This window comes from Rosa chinensis, chromosome 3, assembly GCF_002994745.2.
Source record: "Rosa chinensis cultivar Old Blush chromosome 3, RchiOBHm-V2, whole genome shotgun sequence".
Taxonomy (NCBI): Eukaryota; Viridiplantae; Streptophyta; class Magnoliopsida; order Rosales; family Rosaceae; genus Rosa; species Rosa chinensis.
Genome location: NC_037090.1, coordinates 11,807,376 through 11,824,008, shown reverse-complemented (window position 1 = coordinate 11,824,008; position 16,633 = coordinate 11,807,376). Strand labels below are relative to the sequence as shown.

The window sequence follows — 16,633 nt, the reverse complement described above, 5'->3', positions numbered from 1 at the left end:
AGATTTTTTGAGACTCAAAAATGACATCATAGTACAACATTAAACCTCCACCACCTAAATTCTTCATAGTTTGGCTAATTAGAATTTTCTGCAGCACCTTAACTTCTGTAAGAACATCCTTCACGTATTTGTCACTAAAATGCTGGAAGGAAAAGCTGTGGTGCGTGAAACAGATATGCCAACTCTCATGCAGAGTCATGCCATGGAATTGGCTTACAAGGCTCTTGATCTACATGAAGTTTCTGATTGTCGATCCATTGCTCACTATATCAAGCAGGTTTGTTTAATTATACCCTTGAAATTAAATACTCTTCAGTTGGCTTTGTATATATGAATGCACCTCCTCTGAACAGGAGAAAAATAAGGATTAGAAAGTTGGTTTGTGATTGTCATCATATCTTTTGTCGGCTGAATTTTATAAAAACGTCACAAAACGATAGAGTTTGATCAAAAGGGTAAAATATGTGGATTAAGGCAAGATTAGAAAAGGGTCTCCTTTCTGAAAAGAAATGCAGGGACAAGGATCCAAACGCTAACTTTGCAGCAAGGCATGGTAGCATTTATTCTGGAAGGAACTAATAAAGTAATAAACCAATTTAATATCAAAAAAATTGGATAATCTCCCCCAAGTAGCAGATTTCAGCTATCACTTTAGGCTTAAATTAGTCTTTAAACTTTAAAGTGGTACAAGTTCCTTTATGTTAGGACAAAAGTTTAAATCTTTTAGTTCAAGAAAGCTGCGTAATTAAACTAATCAAAAGGGTTTAGTGTGCTATTTTTATAATTAGTTCTTGGTTTGTATAGGGAAGATCAGGGACTAGTATTAGCTTGAGCTTTAGAATTGAATCTCTCCTGTGCTTCTGTCTGGAAAAAGTAGATATTCTCTTACTTTTTGTCTGGAAAAACACCTTCTCAAAGAAGAAATGGGTTCTGTTCATCAGCTATAAGGGGCAATGCAGAAGGCTTTAACTATTGTATATCTTTCACTTTAAATCATATATGATCAATGATTCAAGCAACTAGACAACTACTGATGAAACTAAAAGACCATTTAATATCTTTACCTTGATCACATGCTTAATCGATTAGATAAAAAGTGGTTGCATGGTTTCCCTAAAGATTTCGAAGGAATGATTACCAAGCTTTCAATTGTCTTGAGCAGAAATTTGATGAAGCTTATGGTCCTGCCTGGCACTGTGTTGTGGGCAAAGACTTTGGATCTTGCATCACGCATTTCTGCGGAAGTTTCATTTTCTTCCATGTGGAGATGATGGAGTTTCTCATATTCAAGGATGGCAGAGAGTCTAGTGAAAGCAGGGAAGAGGCAATTGGGGTTCTGCAAAATGGAAGCTTATCGGATTAGTGTACTTTACATATCGAATTAGCATTCTCTATGTTTAGTATCTGCATTGATCATGCCTTAGTGTTAGTTCTCTTTCTTTTATGTCGATCAGAAATGTTACATACAGGAACGAACACAATATGACAGAAGCTAAGTTTTCGATGATAAACTTCAAGAGATTATATTGTACAACGTGTGTGTATCCACTCATAAGAAAAGAATCAGGAATATCATCCTATCACATCCTGCTACCTTAGCTTGAACATCGTGGAGTGAGTGTCCTTTCCAACAGAAACCTTGTTTGTAAAATTGTTCTCATACTGCGATTCCTTTTCATCAAGGTACAGTAGATATGTCCATCCACCAAGCATGTTTGCTTGTCATGAATGTCAAATATGCCCTTGATAGTGACCTTCACAATCAAAAAGACTTGCTCATTGTATAAGCAATGAAAAAGCAGGTATTCCTTTTTCTATTTATGGAAAACAACAACAATAGAGGACATGCCATTCCCCATTCCTGAAATAGAATGTTGCTTGTAGCCTTGTAGAGCTTCAGGATCATTGTCCAACTTTGATTCGATCTGTAATCACACAAGGAACCAAGAGAAAAATCCGAGATGGCCTCAGATTGGATTTCAAAGTAGCCAAAATAAATTATAGGGAAAACATCACAAATGGTGTATGAACTTTAGGCATTTCTACACTTTAGTGTACCAACTTTCATAACTATCAAAATGGTGTATCAAGTTTGCTCCAATCTTTCATTTTGGTGTACACCGTTAAATTTTCAGTTATCTTTGCAAAAAAAAAAAAATATTTCCGTTATCTTTCATTTAGCTTTGTTAGTTTTTTTTTTTTTTTGTAAAGATAACGGAAAGTTATCTTTCCTTAAGCTTTGTTAGTTTTTTTTTTTTTTTTGTAAAGATAACTGAAATTTTAACGACGTACACCAAAATGAAAGATTGGAGCAAACTTAATACACCATTCTAATAGTTATGAAAGTGGGTACACTAAAGTGTAGAAATGCCTAAACTTCATACACTATTTGTGAAGATATCCCTAAATTATAACCAATTTCTTCATGTGGTGATATATGTTGTGATTGTAGTCCAGAGGCTGGTTACGTCACATGATAGAGAAACTACTGTTGGATTGATTACCTGAGTTTACAAACCGAAAAGTTGATCGGTTGATCAGCATGCTAGAGTCCCTCCTCTACTGTTATAATTGTAAGGAAATGATGACCTGAAAATGCACAAACAGATAATAAAGAGCACAAGACAATCAAAAAGGTGCATCAAGTAGTTTAGCTTCATGAGATCTAACAAGTCTTGCATTGCCAGTGAGGACGAGGTAATCCGCATCCCAAGGGCTAGATACAACAAACATAATAACATATGAGTAGATCTAAACCTCAGGATGCAGATTACCCGATCCTTACGCAATAATATCAACCTAATGAAGAACAGATTAGTGTTGATAAGTGTGGAGAGAAGGTTCTCAGGTTCTTTGCAAGGAGTGAGTGAGCCTAATCTTATGAGAGCATTCAGTATTTATAGTGTTCTTAAAGTGAAGATGATTAAAAAATGCAATGGAGGGTGGATAAAGCAGAATGATAAGGTGCCCAGAATCAACATGATCGATTCTGTTCTCGATTGACCAATGAATCAATGATATTGTAGGGACAATTTAACTTTCAAAGACACCAGTCACTGCCTTGACTGCTTTTAAGTTTTCAGGATGTTAAGAGATCTTGCCTTGGCCGTAATGAAAGATTCTCAACAAACTAAGGGATTAGTAGAGTTGAAGATTACTATTCTAATTGAGGAAGGCTTTTTCCATACACCTACTCATCATGATGATCAGGATTCTCTAGTTCTACCTAGCTCTCTTTCAAAGATGATGAACTGAAAAGGAAAGCAGTGCCACATTTACATGTTCCAACAGATTTTCATAGTCTCAATCAGCTTTTAAGTAGCAGCATTTTATTCCCTTGGCTATTCAATGAAGTGTTTTATTATTCCCCAGCTCAGAGAGGAGAAGCAGCTTGTTAAGTTGCAGTGACTTGTAACAATGATCTAGAGGCACTTATCTTCTAGATCTTGAGTAGTCGATTACTAAGGTTATTAGGTACTCTATTAAGCTAATGCAACTAAATCCCATATTTATAGAAAACATAATATTAACATCTTCATTATTACTGGCGCCACAGTATGCAAAACAACCGAGGACCAGTTCGGGATTGAAGTGATTTTCACTGTTGTGGGCATCATCAGTGGCGATTTTAATCCGTGAACAGCGCAATTGTAAGGGTGTTTAGTGAACTTTGATGTTAAGTTTATCAAACCTCTTGTGCTGCTGGTTAAGCCATCTGGAAGCAGCTTTATTGATCATAGTAGGGCCAAACTGGCCATTAATCCTATAACTTTAAAGTTGTTTGTGCAATTGTGCACAACCACATCTTGCACTGGAGACGAAAATCTTTGACAGAAACAGAAAAGTAGAGGCGCCAACCCACCAGCATGATACACACCAACCAATTAAAAAGTGCAAGTTGGGGATTCAAGATCTCAAATTAAGAAAGTTAGCTCGGTCATGTTAGACAATGTATATCAAGCTAACACACGACCGTATATAAGGAATAGTGTCAGTAAGATTTTCCTTGACCAAGAGTGGCGATGTTGGTATTAGCATTTGCTATCATTGGTTGGCAGGACCGAGGAGATGGTGTTCTGTCCCAGATTGCTCAAAACAATTTGCAAGGATTGAGATATTTTCTGGGACGTGTATGGCTAAAACGGGAACTAGTCATGATGGTACCTCGAGATTTTGATTGCCTAAATCGCATCTCTCTTCCGACATGGGAATAGATACCAATTTGGTTACTTTTTCACAAGTAACTTATATTAGCAGCTTCTATGGAACTCTTGCTGAGATGTATGGACTAGTTTTATAAATGAAATTATGAATTGCATATATGCAATATTGCTGTCGATGCAACTTTACGGTACTAACATATTCCCAGCATCACCATCTACTCTAGTACTCTAGGACCATGAAAATGACATCGAAATCGAACACTTAATAAAACTGAAGTATTCATATTCCAATTTGAATTGCAGATCCATAGAATATATAGAACAATAAAGAAAAAATGATGAGAATTCTTCCGAGTAATTGTACATAAGCATGATGAGCAATGGCAGAGGGACCTCAAGGTAAAGCAGAGGAGAATTAAATCCAAAAAGACTCTTTTTGCTAATAGCATCTTTCTCTGTTCCAAGGCTTTTCTCTCTCAGCTCTTGGTTAAACACTATATGAACATAATTGAGTTTCTGTAATGGCATATCTTCGATATGAGATATGCATTCCATGATTCCAAATTTCCAATAATAATATACTAGTAAGATCTCCACCACCAATAACTGTCTGATTAAAATTAACTTATAGTTTAATCGAAAATGCTGGTTCTTTGCAGAAATGATTACAGAAAACGACAACAACAAAAAAGTTCAATATGATAATCGAGCATGGAAATACTGTTCAACCTTTTTGATTTCCTACAAGTTCTCTCTGAATACTAATATAAACAAGATCCAACCGTAAGTCTGTACCAAAATCTGGTTAAGTGAAAGAAGCCGTAGTTTTGCAGATATGATATAAGGAGAAATGTCAAAACTGAAGCAGACTATTTAGGTTTATACTTCTTATAGCTTCGGAATAGGTAATGGCAACAAGAAGACGTAGGCAATCCAAAGATTGGAAATTGACATAGTATGAGGAGGAAATCCCTGGCAATTCCAGGTATAAATATATAAACTTCTCTTTGTTTTTTTACATCGCTTTTCCAAAATAGCATCAATATGACGCTCATCAAATCTTATAGTTATGTCATTCCGCAAACAATAAGTTGATGTCTACAAACAAAATAAATTAGAAGTAAAAACTAGAAGATAACAAAGGACCTGCAACAACAAAATTGTTATGATGGTATGATCTCACCTGCGAATACTTATAAAGGTTACTACCTAAAAGGGGAAACATGATACGACTCAAGCAGCTGACTACCTATACAAGGAAAATATGGTCTTATGGCAGAAACCGCAAAATTTACCACCATCAAATTTCTCAACTACCAAAAAACCCCAGTCTTCTATCTATCATGTGTCTTCAACTTACTACCAGAAAACTAAACTCATTCCATGGCACAACAGATGGTGGATAACAAAAGGTTTAGAGGCAACTAGTCACTTGTCTGCATGCGTGACAGAAGCATTTTCAATGTCTCGTACGTCATGAACACAATGCCTACACTGGGAACAACCTTGTAATATTCTGGCAGAATTCCTCTATACAAGCCCCGCAGGCCTTCGTTCTGGATTATCTGCCTAAAAGTTCCTAATAAGCCAGTGTTATAGACACGGGCACAACCGCCAGCCCCTTCCAATTGCATCCTTCGCCTCACCAGATCTAGAGGGAATGTTGCTGAAACAACGAAGAGCAAAAGGTAACCAAGCAGAAGAATAAATCTGATTCATTTCCACTATACCCTAAAAATATCTGTTGAAAGACCAAACCATACAGAGTATAGTTCATCAAAACAGATTGTCTACTGTGCAGAGTGCACCATGCGACATATATGAGAGCTTTTTCTCTTCTTTTTTTTTTATACATAGGAGCATTTAAACACAGGTTAAGGATATAGGAGCATTTAAACACAAGTTAAATCAACTGCAACTGCTTAGAGATTTAAGTTGACCATAAATAGATGGAATATTATAATAGGAAAATTATTTCAAGAATGTCTTGGAACTCGTAAACTTTAATTATAAAATTGAAAACTCGCACCAGGTAGTCACAGATCAATTACCTGTTGATGAGGCAATGCCTGAAAGACTGCCGCAAGCAAGACTCACCATGACTGTAGAATCGTTGGGCCTGATATCAAAGGAATTAAAAGTAAAATTACAATTCAAACCGCAGCAGAGGAAAATTAGACAAGACTGCAAAAAATTCAGCATCAATTTAACGCATTGTCCAATCAAGAATCTTCACCTTTCAGACTGCCAAAAAGACCTCAAAGCCTCATAAACTGAGAAACTGATTGCTATGCTGGGTCCAACACCCTATGCCACAAGTAAAAGATGACATTTAGTATCAGAAAAGAAAAAAGGTAGAAAAGAATGCTCAGATACAGATAAAGCATACCAACAGAGTTGCTCCAAGTCCTTTATACAATCCCAAAAATCCTTCTTCTCTGCAAATTGTATGAAATGCATGCCCGATGCCTCTGTAGTATAGTGCATTTCTCTACAAAATTTGATTACTGATAATGATCAAACTAAAAATGTTATTGTGGGGGGGGGGGAGGCGGTTAAAAATCAAATTCTAGACCTAAAGTAATCAACAATTACATGAAAATTGAGAACAGAGAGATGTTTTCCCTATTTTTAACTCACTAAGACATATGCCAAATTTACCTGAGCTGCTAGACGTGTCCTCACAAGATCTAGTGGATACGTAGCTGAGGCAGCTGTAATACCTGCCATCCCACCACCAAGAAAGTGTACACACATATTGGCAGTTGCATTACCCCTAAGATCTTCACCAATAATTGAATGCAACAACTGCAATATGAAAATGGGGTCAGATGAAATCAAAAGCAAGCTGCAGAGCCAAGTTATCAGTCTAGTTTAACAGCTTAAAATTGGACCAAAGCATTTGTTTACTGACTTTCTTGTAGCGTTCATAAGCATAGAAGCTGACTGAAGAATATGGAAGACGATGAGCAATAGTCACGAGATTGCCTCTCCAGAATGCTCTAAAACCTTCCTCATTGGCAATACGTGAAGCCTCTCGCCATATGCTCGCCTTACTCAATGCTGAAACATCAGAATGCATTCCTTGCACCTAATAGAAGTAAATGATTGTCAGCCAACTACCATTTAGAAGAAACAGTAAGCAAAAGAGATAATTGCAATGAAATTCCATACAGGAAGAATATGATATGATTCCCCTTTGGGTCATTTACTCATTTATCATTCCAACCTAAGGATGGTAGCCAGCATAAAGTTTAATACATCAACACTAGATAGCTTTTCACTCATCACTCTCACTAAGAGTTTATTTCATGCTATAATTTTGAACTGGAAAGCTCTTCTGCTTTAGTTTATTGTGTTTTATGGTTTTTTGTATCACTCTACTGTTTTTTCCCCTATTTGTTATTCTCTTTCTTTGTGTTAATAAAAGTTTGTCTCTCATCAAAGATAAATCTCTGTTTCTCTCTGCCCACTCTTCCTAATTCTATCTGTCTATCTTTCCTATTCTCTCTAATCCATTTCCCCCTTCTTATATACTCTTCAAATTATCTTTCTGTATATCTAAGAGTCCGTACTAATGCTACATCACCTCACCCACCAAACATGAACATCGTTGCAAAACACAAAAGCCAATGAACAACTATAGAGCAATCATTCTGCACTTAACCATGTTTTAACAAAGACAGCAATAACTGCAGGCTCCAACACCACTCATTCATATTAAATTAAGCAAGGCAGATACGTCAATAATGCTTAACAGCAAAAACCCAACTCAGATTACAATACCAACTAAACGATTACGAATACGAAATGGAAAAAAAAAAAAAAAAAAAAAAGATTGAACCTGAAAGAGGATGGTGAGGCGAGCAAGTGGTGCGGTACAGGTTTTGCTAAACGCACCGGCAATTCCACCGGCCAAGAGCTGATTCACGGCGCCTATCTGGGATTGGGGATTCAGGGACTGCTTGGGTTGCTGATTCAGAGCTGAGTTCAGGGCTCTCTGGCCTCCTTCTACAACGCCAACCCGAGCTTCCATACTCCTGGCCCTGTATGAAAGTTTCAATCTTTTCAGTCTGGGCGAGCTTGGTTGTTGATGATCTCATATGGGTTTGGAGTTCATGGGTAGAAGAATCTTATAGGAGCTTGAATTGGGGGAAACTGGGGGACAAGGAGTAGGGAAAGAGAGACGAAAACCCTAAGCAAGCGTTTAGACTGGTTTTGCCGAGTGTGGACACGCTTCACATGTGGAACAATTTTCTGCGTGCTTTTGGACGATGATGACTACTTTCCAAGTGAAGCGCTTCTCACTTTTTCTCTTTATTTACTTCTTTAGTTTTTTTTTTTTTTTCTTATAAGTACGATGGGTTTTATCAAAAGCGTCTTTGAGACGTAACTAATATAGAGATCACTTATAATAACTTTTACGAATATTAATTTGACTGAAAATTTATAGAGATGATGTATACATTATGACTTAAAATCTGAACGGTTAAAATATGAATATGTAATTGAAAAGTGGTCAAAATATGAAAATCTGTTTTTTAGCTAAGGAACGAATCTCTTAGCAGAGCAAGCCTATATATATTAACAATTATAATGATTGTATTTATGTGGCACTTTCTCAGGGATGTGGAATATTATTTAACATTGGAAAATTATAAAATTCAGTGGCATGACCGCAGGACAACTTCACCATAAATATATTGAATTTTTTTTTGAATATGAAACTTGTTGAATTTTTACTTTTAGTTAGACAAGAGGCAAGAAGCGCAAGAGAATTATGTTGGAACTTTAGAACAACTTACATATTCCACTTTGCTATAGGAAATGGTTAGCTGATTAAGATGCAAGTGTACACGAATAATTGCTCGGACCCAGTCTTGAGGTTTTTTTTCTTCCCTGAAACAGTCATTTCCGTTTTCAAACACGTTGTAGGTACCTGGAAATTTGTTTCTGGCCCCGTGGAACTCGTCTAAAACGTTTATCAAGTCATAATCTAATTTTCTCTGCTCTGTTAGCTAGTGACCGCCACTAGATATTTGTTTCTGCTGGTATGAGAAGAAAAGTATCGACGTTTGTTGCACGATGATTATTTGGTAAACAAAAGACTTCTTGGGCAAGGGATTGGAATAAAGCCCCAGAGCCGGCCAATTTTTATCGTCAGCGGAGAAGAAGCCCAAGCTAACTGAACTTGTTACCCAATAATCCAATATGTGAATCGAACTCCCTAACAATTGATGGTATCTTTCAACCGATGCGTCTTTGCTTTTGTATACTTTGATGGTTGGCGGACCAAGTGGTGGTTATGATTGCAATGCTTACTCCTTTGCTGTTGGGCTTCGTCACTAAGGGGACAGTGTCGGGTTTCATGTAATACTCAAGTGTAATTAAATACTTGAATGATATGGTAGTGATTTTTCTGTGTCATGCTACTAGTTGGTTGGTTGGTTGCAAGTATCTTGGATACTAGTTGGTGACTCTTATCTGGTATGAATATAATAGATCGATCGCAAATGCATTTCGGGTTTTTCTATATGCGACATTATAGGATGTAAATGAACCTAGCCAAATCAAATTGTGAGATGCTCAAGCTATCGAATTGAACGTACATTTTGTATCGAGGCAGCGAAGTTGAGCTCCGACCCTTTTTTTCTTAAACTTAACCTCAGCTCAGCTCATTTATAAAATGAGATAGAAAAATAAATGGATTTTACAATCACATGCTCAACTTTAACGAATAATTAAGCTCAAACCAAGTAGAAGCATCAAGGAAATGACATTACATTAATGAATTAGCAAGAATGGAAAACAGTTCCTCGTTAGTTCTCATTTAACCAGCAAGGCAGCTCTATTTTTTTTCTTTTTTTTTTCCCTGATAGTCATTTTTACCGCAGTGCAGTGCGCGCAGTAAATATGGTCAAACCCTTCAAAATGGAACTTGCCTTACCCATTTTTATTGGAGGTTGGTATACTCTCCTCTGGCCTGGAATTTCTGCGTGTAAGCATGAACACTATATAGTATACTCAGCTAGATAGGCTTGAATAGTTGCATGGCCAGCAATTACCGAGTACGTAAAGTTTAAGATGCAAGTTAAATTAATACGAGGACCACTCCCACTCATTTTCCAATGTACACTTCAATACCTAGTTGGTAGTTACCAAACTTAGCCAAGCAAGAAGAAGGGACCAGTCTTATCCTCACCAGATTGACCACAATCGTTATCACCTATTTACATCCGAGCAGCTAGCTTTTGCCTCTCTTTTCTGGGTCAGTCTACAAAGTACAAAACTTTAGTTCTGTATTTGGACATTGGACTAGTTAAAGACGAACAGAATTTGTGGCTTTTACGTCTGCAACATATAATCATGAGATGAAGGCAAACCCTACAAAATTAGGGCAAATCATTCATGTCGGATTCAAGCACAATATCCTGATCAAAGGCCATGTCTAATCCCTAGTTTGAATATACTCAATATAGACCTCTGTTTACACAAGAATTTTAACACCCAAACATTCACATTCTCGGAATATTATCCGTAATTTACACAAGGGGGTGTGATAGGTGAATTTAACCATACCTCTAAAACACCAACATGAATAGGCAAATCAATCACTCTAAGCTTGTTTCACCATTTGAATCCTGGTTTTTGACAAATGACTTATGATTGCAACTTTGTTAGTCTAATATAACAATATCCAATTCCATGATGTCCAGATTCTCACATTCCTTACAAGTCATCCCACAAAATCATGCAAAAGTTGCCCCCCCATGACGTCCCTTCCAAAATGCCGATTTTGTGCATCAAAGCCACCCATTGTGTAACCATCGCTATTTCCCTCGAGGCCAAGTCCGAAACGTTGAGCTGTGTTAATGATAGCATAGGGTGGCTCCGCCATACCAATACCATTATTTTGGTGATGAAGTCCAAGCGTTAGTGACACACCATTAGTACTTCCTCCTGCCATACTCGCACCAACATGACCAACATGATGCAGATGGCTTGGCAAGTTATTGTAAGACATGTTCAACTCTTCATGCGTACGCGCAACTGTGACATCCGGAAATTCATTTCTTGGGCGCTTAGATGCTGTGTCTTGAGCTCTATAAGTGGATGTTGAAGGATTCTCAGATGCAACCGAGTTTGCGGATGGTAAATGATCATGATCATCTGACCTATCTGCATTTTGATCCCCTGACTTCTGTGAAGCAATATGAGCTTGCCGGGTTTCTAGCATGTGTATCTCTTCCACCATTGGTTTCCACAGCCTTACTCTTGCATTAATGAACCAATTTGAAACCTAATTTACAATCACACTTATCAAAACAATTGCTTGATTGATCAACATTGAATTCTACTGATATGAACATTTAAATCATGTTAGAAACTAATCATATAATATAGGCACACACCTGGCTTCGTGATAGGCCAGTTTGTTTAGCCAGCATTATTTTATCTGTATCGGTAGGGTAACTGCAGTATAAACAGACAAGATTGACACCATTATAATCAGACAATTGTAACCAGATAACACGCTACAGTAAATGTAGTTCTGTCCCAAGTAATTTTATACTTACGGATGCAAGAAGTGTTCGAACAACCAGGACCTAAGAACGGTAACTGCACGCTCAGGAAGGCCCCTTTGAGGTCGCCAAACAGGTTGGTGCTCGCCAAACTCCGTGCTTTGGAAAGATCTGTGCTGGGTATACATGCCTCGAGTAGTATTACGGAGCATTGGAATAGCTTCATCTTTGTCCCGGCTTACAAAAGTTGTAGCATCCCTACTTGATCTTGAATATTGAAGCTGATCAGTGATCGCATTCTTCAAACACGTAAAGTGTCTACTCATGGCCTTTATTGCCAAGTTTGCATAGGGAGCTGCATTTCCAAGCCCAGCAACATACTCAAATGAGTTCACTACTGCTGTCATCTGGTGATAGTATTGCTTGTACCTCCTGTAAACCTAGGACAAAAGGACAAAAAAAAAGGGCAAATAATTAATAGTACTCAATAAATAGAAGCATTTAAAAATTGTCTAGATAAATCTGCCAATGCAAAGACAATATATATTTTGGGAGATTGCATAACAATGAAAGTTTTCATTTTATCCTCTTGATTGCTTTGAGATGTCGGAAATAAGCACAAGATTTTATTATATACAACTTCAAAGCTAGTACCATCAGCCCTCAAGATATAAAGATCGAGTTTTGAATCCCCATAACCAAGATTTCAACCCATAGTTAAAATGAATGCTTCTTTGATTTTTCTTCTTTGGTCACAAGCCAAAAACCCAAATTATAATCTGTTCTCTCTTAGTTTAGACTTTAGAGCATACAGTCAATTTCCTCTCATTCAAAATGTATAGCATCTGCAGTAATCTAAGATGTATGCAAAACTTTGAACCTGGTTACATGTGCAAGTGAACTTAAACCTATAAACCTTCATAGGCATAGTAAATTTCACGTTTTTACATTGTCCAACTAAGCAGGTTAATGGCCTATGCGTACACATTTCAAAATTTAATTGCATCTACAATGCACATGGAGGAATTATCACATGTCACTAGTACAGAACTCATTAATCTACCCCATCTTCAAATTTGGGAAACCATTATGCTTTCCATGCTTTTCCATGGATTCCCTCCACTATTTTGAAATTGTCAACTATTAAGGAACTCATTCTATAGAGTTGTCAGATGCTTTATAAGCATTAAGCAACAATCTCGGTGCATATATTCCCTCTGATCACCTTTTCCAAAAAGACCTGATTTCTCAAACACATGCATCAACCCTTTAATGCAAGAATCTAATGCAACAACAATTAAAACCCATAAACACGAAATTAATATAAACCAAAAGAACATAATCAAACTAATCTGAATTAGAAAATTAATCAAAATTAGAGCCCTACATACCTCGTCTAGCATGGAAATCAGCCTCGACTTCTTTCTCCGACTCTCACTTCCGTCACCGCCGCCAACACTGACCGGATCGTCCAAGCTCTCAATAGGAGGATCGTCCAAAAAGGATGAGGACTCGTCTGTCATAATTCTGCTAACAGCAGCATAAATTTCACGACTAGAACTACCCACATCACAGAACTCCTCTAGCAACTGCTGAGCTGGCTTCAAGAACCTCGATCCCTTCAAAATCGAAGCGTAGCCGGTAAACGGCCCCAGCGGAGTTGGGCCCGGACTTCTAGACCCGTGACCACCGTCGTTAATGCCCGAATAGCCGTACCTCTGCAGATTATGGACCTCAACGGGTTGTGAAGATAGTGACAAGGACAATGGTTCCGGTTTGAACAGTACAGCTGCTTCATCGTGGAAGTCTCTCAGATGATGATGATTCTGTTGGCTCGGATAAAGAAACATGTTGTTGAGACCGTTAATATCATGGACAGAGTTGGGATTCGGTGCGAAATTCGAAGGTTGAGGATCCAAGTAGGGATGGCGAAAATTGTTTAAAGACGAGGAAGCTGTAGAAGTGTTCATGTAACCCATCAGATTCACGTGGCCCTCTCCTTTGACGGAGCTGCCGGCGCACGTGAGCAAATCTGATGAGGAGATGAGTGAGATTGAGGTCGGATCATAGAAAGCAGCAGCAGCACAACCGTGAAGGTGGTGAGGTCCGGGTTCTTCACAAACCGGGTGGGGTTGACCCGGCAAGAACCGGAGCTTATCTCTTCTGCTTTGTTGAGGGACATGGTAGGGCTCAAAACCCTCAGCCATGGATGAGAAATCTTAAGTAGAAAGGAAAAGGGAATGGATTGAAGACTAGTTAGTTGGGTAATAAAGGAGATAATGAACAGTGAAATGAAAGAAATGAGAGGCTAGTATGGCAGAGAGAGATTTCTGATACGTGAATTGACTGAGAATTGTGGGTATGGAATTTCTCATGTCAGGATGAAGACACAAGCTCTTCTTTTATGTATGGAAATCTCTCGCTCACGCACAGATTTTGGACGCAAACAAAATCTAGTTACAGTCGCTTGCTTTCTTTCTGGTAGGAGAGGGGAGAGAGGGGAGAGAGTGCATAGGGTTTCGAGGAACAGAACGACGACCGGCTATTTCCGGTAATAATTGAAGTCACTACTCGCTGTGCGCAGAGATATTTCTGACAGGTTTTGGGAGTTGTCGTTTTATGATGATTTATTTGTTTCTGTGGGTTTTTATTTGGTTTGCTTATTATTCCGATCGAAAAGAAAGAAAAAAATGTTGGTGGTTTTAATAATGATTTTGTATTTATTCCGTCATTGGGCGGTGATGACGCACGTGAGAACGCGGGAACAGAGTTTTACAGAGTGTTATGAATGAAAGGCTGAAGATTTTTTGCACTTCTCCACACTCATCCGCCCAAACTCTCTCCCTCGCTTTTCTCAGTTCTCACTTCACGAGGCTGTCTTCATTTTTCTTAGCAAAGCAGGTTTTCTTCAGTTTATAATTTTACAATTATTAGTTACTTATCTAATTTATAATAAGAGCATTACCCGTGAATCCATGATCCATATATATACTTCAATACTTGGTAACCCGGCCACTAGTACAGTGGTGAGTTTGAAACATATTTGATCACGTGTATTCATCAGGGAGTATTCAGAGCACCACCGTGCACTTGCACCAACACAAATAAATGGTTAGATTGCATTAAATATATTTTTTGTTTATTAAAAATAAAGGTGATAATAAATATCAAGGGTTGAGATTATTTTATAAGGGTTTTGTCACTTGCACCGTCGGTGCATAGAATAATTTCCAGTGTATTCATTAGTCAAGAGGTGAGGTGAGGTGAAGCTAAAGTTTACTAATTTTCTTTATTAGTTGGTATGTTGGTGTTTCGCTTCCACTATTTTAGGACTCGTAGAAAGTTTAGTGACTTTTATTGTTGCCTCATGGTGTATTATAGATATTTAGCTACATTATATGCATTTCTAATTTTATGAAGCTGTTCAGACATGTTAATTAATTTAAATTAAAAAAAATTATTAAAACGAGCCGGGAAGAGCAAAGTGCTCTCCCATCCCAAATTTGACTTTAAGTTAGAAGTAGGCTTCTTCTATGGCTCATGTGTTGTACTACAATCTTACTTATAACTTTTCCTTTTATTTGAACGAAATTGTTTCATTGTGATAAGAAAAAAGATATACTTGTACTTGGAAGTTATAGTGATGAGTTTCTTATGGAATACTATCCTTTTTTTTTTTTAGGGGACGGAATCAGGTTCTATTAAAATAACAACTCTCTCAGTCAAGTTAGAGGAATTCAAAAATTCCTCATATTACATTTCAATGCACAACTTAGCCTACAAAGAGCAAGGCTAACAAAAGCAAAAAAAATAAACAAACTAGAAAATGAAAATACAACAAGCAAATAAACCCTACACCTATCCAACCCTAAATCAAAACAATTGACATGACAAGCATTGACGCCTAAGATCTTCATGGTGTACATCGCCACTCATCAAATCAGCACACAGTAACAATCAAGGTCAGAATAGGATGTGAGCCGAGCCAAACTCAATTATTCAAAGCAATAAAAATTGAAAAGCTACCACTTCCCCAAAAGCCCACAACAGGCCTGATCCAATCAAAGAAAGGGAATAAGAGAATGGGCTTGCCCAGCCAAACCATTAAAAGCGGCCCACGTAGGCAGAGGCCTACTAGCCCAGGCCCATCTCCTACCCCTCACCTTCCTAGACCCGCCCGCATCAGCGTTCAAGTGAATAACCTTCATTCACCGATCAGGCGGCCGGTCGTGGACCTCCACCATTGCCATGGTCAAGTCTGGACCCCGACCTGGATCCACACGACTTGTACTCCGACCTGGATACTGCACAAGCCACCGCCTCCTCGTCGTTGAGACAATCAACCTTGGCTGGAGAAATCGAAATCTGCAACACGAACCTAAATCCAAACACTGTCTCAACCCAACACCCTTAACAGCGATCGGAGCCTAGCACACCTGGAGCAATCAACATCGTCAACTGCCACTGCCCTCGCCGTGATTAGAGCCTGTCACTGCCTGGATCGAGACCCGCCATCACGATCTGAGAAGCCTCCAGACCAGGAAACCCCTCGTCGCACCCACGATCGCCGCATAGAACCTTTCCTGCGTTGTCGCCATCCACAATCGCCGCCTTGCCTAGAGGAAAGCGTCGCCGCAAGTTGAAACCTAAATTTCAAGAACCAATTGTGGAATACTATTAATTTGTCATGGTATTGAAATAATACCGTTTTCTTTTAAATAAAATATAAAATAAATAAATAAATATAAAAATAATGGTGATTATCCACGATCATTTAGTTTTTTTGGCATAAATATTTCATTCATAAGTCAGATGTCCTCTTATTGACTCTCATAATCGTCTATAAGCGATTATTTGATCATTATCTATCTTTAAGGTATAACGATAATTGCTCGATTACTTATTTGAATTGATCAAGTTTAAAAATAAAGGGAAAAACTTTATATA

The 16,633-nt window shown here is 38.0% G+C and overlaps 3 protein-coding genes across 3 annotated transcripts; 1 reads left to right on the top strand and 2 right to left on the bottom strand.

The window, feature by feature from the left end:
• The first annotated feature begins 30 nt into the window (after positions 1-30).
• On the top strand, positions 31-1,682 carry LOC112193816 (dynein light chain LC6, flagellar outer arm). The gene is made up of 2 exons (XM_024334064.2): positions 31-277; positions 1,163-1,682. The coding sequence occupies exons 1-2, from the start codon at positions 140-142 to the stop codon at positions 1,361-1,363; spliced, it is 339 nt and encodes a 112-aa protein (XP_024189832.1). The 5' UTR covers positions 31-139; the 3' UTR covers positions 1,364-1,682.
• A 3,439-nt stretch (positions 1,683-5,121) lies between these two features.
• Positions 5,122-8,486, bottom strand: LOC112193844 (mitochondrial substrate carrier family protein B). Its single transcript, XM_024334085.2, has 7 exons — positions 8,008-8,486; positions 7,078-7,254; positions 6,825-6,971; positions 6,553-6,654; positions 6,400-6,470; positions 6,215-6,282; positions 5,122-5,829 (listed from the first exon to the last, which is right to left on the bottom strand). The coding sequence occupies exons 1-7, from the start codon at positions 8,197-8,199 to the stop codon at positions 5,588-5,590; spliced, it is 999 nt and encodes a 332-aa protein (XP_024189853.1). The 5' UTR covers positions 8,200-8,486; the 3' UTR covers positions 5,122-5,587.
• Positions 8,487-10,595: 2,109 nt separating this feature from the next.
• On the bottom strand, positions 10,596-14,314 carry LOC112195033 (BEL1-like homeodomain protein 9). Its single transcript, XM_024335344.2, has 4 exons — positions 13,078-14,314; positions 11,741-12,126; positions 11,576-11,636; positions 10,596-11,463 (listed from the first exon to the last, which is right to left on the bottom strand). The coding sequence occupies exons 1-4, from the start codon at positions 13,891-13,893 to the stop codon at positions 10,900-10,902; spliced, it is 1,827 nt and encodes a 608-aa protein (XP_024191112.1). The 5' UTR covers positions 13,894-14,314; the 3' UTR covers positions 10,596-10,899.
• Positions 14,315-16,633: the final 2,319 nt, after the last annotated feature.